Raw genomic sequence first — 7,182 nt, forward strand, 5'->3', positions numbered from 1 at the left:
GAGGGTATATGGTGAGGGAGCTTGCTGATGGGCGGGCGAGGAAAGCGAGTGCCTAGCTTGCACCCTGGAAACAGGAGTCTGACGTCACCACGCCCTGCCTGTCAATCTCCAGCGGGCGCGCTGCTCGTAACCGCCTTTTCTTGTACTGACTGTCTCTGTAACTCTCGGCGGCGCCGGCACAGCTACCAGCGCCCCGCACTCCTCTGCGCGCCGTCCCGGCCACCTCCTTCAGGCGTCGGCTCTGTCCGCGCGGGCAGCGCAGCCTGACGCCCAGCCACAGCGCTCATGATCAGCGATTTACTGAAGCCCTGACTCCCCAGGTGAGCAGCCCGGCTCTCTAGAGGAACTCTGAGGGCGTGCAGAGGGGAAGGGGTGAAGGATGGCCAGGGGATGGCTCCTTCCTGGAGCCAAGCATGACGCCACACACCCTCCACCTACACAGACCTCCTAGCTTCTCTCCCCCGAAACCTCTTTCCCAGGGGTCTCTGGCCTCCGGGGTCCGCTGTGCTCCACGGTCGCAGAAACTTAGCTTTCAGCACCGCGGACAGCTCCTCCGCCTCCCAGTTGAGGAGAGCGCCTGACCGAGCTGGTAAGAGCCAGGGCGGCACTCGCTGAGGCTGACACTACTAGCTTGGTGCGCAAGATGCGTGTGCAAATACAGGCATACTTACGTGATCTGTGTGTATGCGAGTGCGTGTTATTCGTGTGTATATCTGTACAAAAACTCAGATATCAGTGCGGGCATCCCTTGTGCATTGCACTCACACGCTCACTCACTCACTCAACAGGTATTTATTTTGGGCTCTCAACCACTGCTTCCTCGCTCTGCTCTGGGGTCCCGGGGTGGGATGGGCAATATGAGCGGGGGAGCAGCGCCCGGCGGAGTACGCTGGCGGCGCAAACCGCACACCTGACGCTTGTTCTCTCTCCACGCAGGGTGTAGCTTCCCGCCGTGATGAACGCGAGCTCATCTTCGCTCAACGACTCCCAGGTGGTGGCAGTGGCGGCGGAGGGTGCGGCGGCAGCGGCCACCGCAGCAGGAGCGCGGGACACCGGTGAATGGGGGCCCCCGGCAGCCGCAGCCGCAGCGGCGCTGGGGGGCAGCGGCGCAGCTAATGCGTCGCTGGAGTTGTCTTCGCAGCTGCCAGCGGGGCCGACGGGGCTGCTGCTGTCTTCAGTGAATCCATGGGACGTACTGCTCTGCGTGTCTGGGACGGTGATCGCAGGCGAAAATGCGCTGGTGGTGGCGCTCATCGCGTCCACACCTGCGCTGCGCACGCCCATGTTCGTGCTGGTAGGCAGCCTGGCCACCGCCGACCTGCTGGCGGGCTGCGGTCTCATTCTGCACTTCGTATTCCAGTACGTGGTGCCCTCGGAGACTGTGAGCCTGCTTACTGTGGGCTTCCTCGTGGCCTCCTTCGCTGCCTCCGTCAGCAGCCTGCTGGCCATTACGGTGGACCGCTACCTGTCCCTCTACAACGCGCTCACCTATTACTCGCGACGGACCCTGTTGGGCGTGCACCTCCTTCTCGCTGCCACCTGGACGGTGTCCTTAGGCCTTGGGCTGCTGCCGGTGCTTGGCTGGAACTGCCTGGCAGAGCGCGCCGCCTGCAGCGTGGTGCGCCCGCTGACGCGCAGCCACGTGGCACTGCTCTCCGCCACCTTCTTTGCGGTCTTCGGCATCATGCTGCACCTTTACGTGCGCATCTGCCAGGTGGTCTGGCGTCACGCGCACCAGATCGCGCTGCAGCAGCACTGCCTGGCGCCGCCCCACCTTGCCGCCACCAGAAAGGGTGTGGGTACGCTGGCCGTGGTGCTGGGCACTTTCGGTGCCAGCTGGCTGCCCTTTGCCATCTACTGCGTGGTAGGCAGCCATGAGGACCCAGCTGTCTACACCTACGCCACGCTGCTGCCGGCCACCTACAACTCTATGATCAATCCTATCATCTATGCCTTCCGCAACCAGGAGATCCAACGCGCCCTGTGGCTCCTGTTTTGTGGCTGTTTCCAGTCAAAAGTGCCCTTCCGCTCCAGGTCCCCCAGTGAGGTCTGATGGCTCCTTCCATCCTCTAACCAACACCACGCCCCCAACAAGCCAGCCTTTGGTGAGCTTCTCCGTGCCTGCTGATGGACTCTGAGATCCCACAGTGTGACTCTGACTTTGGAAAGAGAATAAACATAAGCACAACAAACTCACAAGGACAAAGAGGCTTGTTGGAACTTTACATATACAGTGTATACATGTGTACATATATATACAAATATTTGTATCTTCTGGAGGTGTTCAGGATGTGGAATTTCCTGTTCTGTGAAAAAACTAACAAAAAGGTGGTTGTATACTCAAATTGTACATCACACTTGTCAAATGAAGACATTCCAATACTGCTTAATTATAGCACTTTATTTTTAGCTGCTGAACTGCCAAAACAGTGTTGCCATTTTCAAGGGCAGGGGAAGGGGGGTAAAAGTGTATTTTTGTTGTATGTGATAGAATATTTTGCTGCACATGCATCAGTAAATTACAACATATTTTGTACACAAATAAACACATTATAAAAATGTAATTTTTGGCATGTGACTGATGATAGAATTACTATTTAAGAGACGAATTATTAGTGTATTTACTTTAAAAGTTTATTTTGTGTTATCTCCATCCTGTGAAAATCTTAATGTAAAAAATCACACACATTTGCACATTATTCATAAATTGTCACTGAAACACCTAATCCAGATTATTGGGGAGGTCCAGGAACTGAGTAATATATTCACATAACAGTATTCACAGGACACTAACGGGTTATTTGTGTATCAGTGCAAATTAATCTACTCCCTTGGTTACTGGGTTTGGAAGACAAGCTCCAGAGGATGTCTGAAACCATTCCTTTATCTTACCACATGGGTACTTGTGAACCCTGAAACCACAAATTTTAGATGTATTTTTTGCCGTTTGGAAAGAATTTTAAATGTTGAAAATTCATACTGACTGAGTATACTGTTACTGGCCAGGTCTTGTAGCAAAATGCACAGCCTTATAAAATAAATAAATTCATCAAAGACAGGATTCCAAGATATACTGTGTTCATGAGGTAAATTAAGATAAGCCCAGTAGCCCACTTTGAGGCACTCTTATCTTCAAAGTACAGGACATTAAACTAATATCCTCAAGAACTAAATATTCCCATTCGGAATTGTTAAATTGTTCCCCTCCTTCCTTCCTTACAGGTCATGTGAGGATAAATAAGATAACATATATGGACATATTCTGAGCACCTGTGAAGACATATGCACACAAGCACAGGTAGTTACTGGTCTTAGGCCTTAGGAAAACATATACAAGTAAATTTTTTCATACAGTCCACAAATATTTATTGAATGCCTACTATCTGCTAGACACAATCCCAGGGCTGGGAATACAGATGTGAACTAAATAGAAGAAAGGTCTCTGCTCATAGTGTTATCCTCTAGTAGGGGAGATGGCCTACAAGCAAATAAATATGTATGAAGAGATTTATTATGAAGAATTGGCTCATGCAACTGTGGAGGCTGAGAAGTCTCAAGGTGTACAGTCAGCAAGCTGGAAACCCAGGAACGCTGCTGGTGTAGTTCCAATCTGAGTCTGAAGTCCTGAGAACCAGGAGAGCCCACAGGTTCAGGACCCAAGAAGAACTGATGTTTCAATCAGAAACCAAAGGCAGAAAAATACCAATGTTCCAGCTCAGACCAATCAGGCAGCAGGAGTTACTCAGCTCTTCTGCTCATTTCTGGGCTTCAATTGATTGGATGAGTCTCCTCTACATTAGGGAAGGCAATCTGCTTTACTCAGCCTACTGAGTAGGCGGACACACCCAAAATAAGAAACACCCAGAATGTTTAACCAAATGTCTGGGCACCCCGTGGTCCAGTCAAGTTGACACATAAAACTAACCATCACACCAAGAGAACACAGTAATCCAAAATAAAGGAGAAAAAGTGTTCCAGGAGGGAGGAGTCAACCGGGTCAAACATTGCTGAGAAAATAAGTAAAATGAGGATTAAAAACAATGACTCTAGATTTTGTAATGTGAATGTCATTGGTGAACTTGACAAGAGAAACTTCAGGAGAGGGGGGGTGGGGGGGGAGGGAGGATTAACTGTAGAAGGTACAAGAGAAAATGCACCAGCAATCAAGTCTCCAACATCTTGCAACAGAGCTGTGACCTTTTTATCAATATAAAACAAGCTAAGTTTTATAGACTTATAGTTTTATAGTGGCTGTAAATTTAGATCCAGTAGGATCAGTGTTATTGCTCATTCATCAAATTAACATTTTCTAACAAACAACCTTTATAGACTATTCAGCAACATCAGACACTCTTTCAGGCCCTATTAGTATCCAGGATGCTTTCAAGTGGACTGAAATAACAAAAGCTCTGGCTGTAAACTTTTCCAAACATGTGGTGGGGAAAACAACATGATTTCAGAGATGGAACAAAGAAGTCAAATTATTATACATGTTATAATTACAGAGAAAAATTTCTTGCAATCAGCAAGTTAAGAAAGTTCAACACTAAGACAGTAAGACAGACTATGGATCTGACTTCAGTCCACTTGGTATTAATATTCAATATCTCCCCTAGTCCTAATCAAAACGTTTGAGAGAGCCAAGAACAAGAGGATACTAAACAATCAAGCTGTTAATATCCCTGGCTTACACAGTTGGCCAGGCTGTGTGATGTCAAGGGTCTGGATATTAACCTACCTGATGATGTAAGGATAAAAAACTGTGAGTATATCTTGAAACATTTCTATGAAGGAATGTCACATATTCACTTGACCCATCAATTATTAATAATCTCTATTTTAAGACCCTATGCTAGTTGCTGGAAGCATATAGTCTTTGAGAAAAGCAAGATTCACTCAAATATCCAACCACTTACCCATTTTGCTATCTAATAGGCATCCTAAATTTAATACATTTAAAATAGAGCCACTAATCTTTACCTCAATAAGTGCTCTTTCTCCCTTCTTTATCATCTAAATTAATGGCAATGACATCTTTCTAGTTGTGCAGACCAGAAACCTTGGAATCACACTTACACTTCCCTTTCTCTCATACCTCCCATGCAATGTGGATGCCTATTGCCTTTATTTTCAAAGTATACCCAGAATCTAGCCACTTCTCACATCTCCACCACTGTCATCATCTCTTACTTGAATTACTGTGGTAGCCTTCTCTCTGGTCTCCTGGCTTCAGTTCTTGTGCCCTTCAGTCTATTGTCTGTACAGTGGCTCATCCTACAAACAGTTGCTCTTTTGACTACCCTTCAGATCAAAGCATGGGTCCACTAGCAGTACAATCTGTCTCAAAAGAACAAACTTGGGGAAGAGTTATTTAGGCTCAAGAAATAGGCCTCCAGGAAGAATTTTTTTCTTTTTCTTTTTTTTTAACATATTTATCGGAGGATAATTGCTTTAAAATGGTGTGTTAATTTCTGCTGTAGAACAAAGTGAATCCGCTATACATAAACATATATCCTCATATCTCCTCCCTCTTGCGTCTCCCTCCCACCCTCCCTATCCCACCCCTCTAGGTGGACACAAAGCACCGAGCTGATCTCCCTGTGCTATGTGGCTGCTGAGGAAGAATTTCTTGAGTCTAGAAGTGAGGACATAGGCTCTTTACCCCCACAGCTGGAATAAGAATAGAGCAGGGGCCTCTGCAGCCTGAGGCCCAGGGCAGGGCTTCACTTGGCCCAAGGTATTAGTTTCCTATTGCTGCTGTAAACAAATGACCACAAACTTGGTAGCTTAAAACAATACATATTTATTCTCTTACAGTTATGAAGATCAGAAATCTGCAATATATTTCATTGGGCTGAAATCAAAATTTAAGCAGGGCTGCACTTTCTTTGGAGGTTCTAGGGGGAGAATCTGTTTCCTTAAAATTTTCAGCTTTTAAAGTTGCATTCTTTGGTCTGTGGCCCCTTCCTCCATCTTCAAAGTCATCAGTGTATTATCTAGCTTAAGTGGTTACACTGCCTCCTTCTGTAGTCAAATCTCCTTCTGCCTCCCTCTTATAGGGACATTTGTGATTACATTTAGGACTTGCCCACGTAATTCAGGATAACCTCCCCATCTCAAGATCCTTGATTTAGCCACATCTGCAAAATCTCTTCCGCCATATAAAGTAACAGTCACAGCTCTGAGAGCAATACTAATGAAAAGTACAATAGTAAAGTCATACACAGAGTGTAAGGATCCCATAGGAAGGTCAGAGAAATTCTATGGAAATCCACTAGGAAGGCAACACTGAACTGAGTCAAGAAGAACAAAAGAAGTTTTCAAGGCAAAGGACATTGAAGGGGAGTGTACCAGACCAAGAGGACAACATGAAGCATAAAAGTGTGGCCCATTCAGAGCAACGCAGGCCATTCAGTATAGCTGGAGTGTGTAAGAACTAGAACCTAGAGAGGAAATAACGGGAGATAAGTCTGGAGAGGTAGGCAGGAACCAGATCACAAAGAGCAGTGCTGGGAATGGATTGCAGGTGGAAAAGACTGGAAGACAAGAGACTATTTTGGAGACCAGTTGCAGCAATCCAGGTGAGAGCTGATGTCAGCATCAACTAAGGGGTAGGAGAAGGGGATGGATTCAAGAGGTATCAAAGAAGAGAGTGTCTTTGACTGAGTGATTATGGGGATTAAGGAACAATTTAGGAGTCAAGGATGTTCAAATGGGGGGATAACACTGAGATGGGAACATAGCAGGAAAGGCAGATTTGAGAAAGAGGGTGGTGAATCAAGTTTTCTACATATTAAATGTCAGGATCTGTGGGAATATCCAAGTGGAGGCAGCTGGCCCTGTGGCTTTGGAGCTTGCAGGGTGGTGGGAATGGAGACATAATTTCAGTAGTCATTGACCTTAAGGTGGAAGTGAAGCCACGGGAGGGAATGAGAAAAGGCCAAAGTTACAGTCTGGACACAATAACATATGGGAGTACCATGAAGGAAGCAAAAGAGAAAAGGAGTCCAAGGAGGATCATCCAGGCAAGACCTTTGGAAAACCAAGAGGAAAAAAGTTTTAAGAAGGAAGTGATCAAGTGTGTAAAGCATGCCCAGAGGTCAAGTAAGAGAGGGTTTGGAATGGGCTAGATTTAGGAACATGGTGGTCACTGGTGACTTAAGTGAGAGCAGCTTCAATGGA

The 7,182-nt window shown here is 46.7% G+C and overlaps 1 protein-coding gene across 1 annotated transcript; it reads left to right on the plus strand.

Moving 5' to 3' along the window:
* Positions 1 to 955: 955 nt before the first annotated feature.
* Positions 956 to 2,053, plus strand: GPR6 (G protein-coupled receptor 6; the record flags this gene model as incomplete). The annotated part of the gene is made up of 1 exon (XM_081251487.1): positions 956 to 2,053. The coding sequence occupies one exon, from the start codon at positions 956 to 958 to the stop codon at positions 2,051 to 2,053; it is 1,098 nt and encodes a 365-aa protein (XP_081107613.1).
* Positions 2,054 to 7,182: the final 5,129 nt, after the last annotated feature.

Source organism: Mesoplodon bidens (assembly GCF_964165515.1).
Source record: "Mesoplodon bidens genome assembly, chromosome: 12".
In the NCBI taxonomy this organism is placed as follows: Eukaryota; Metazoa; Chordata; class Mammalia; order Artiodactyla; family Ziphiidae; genus Mesoplodon; species Mesoplodon bidens.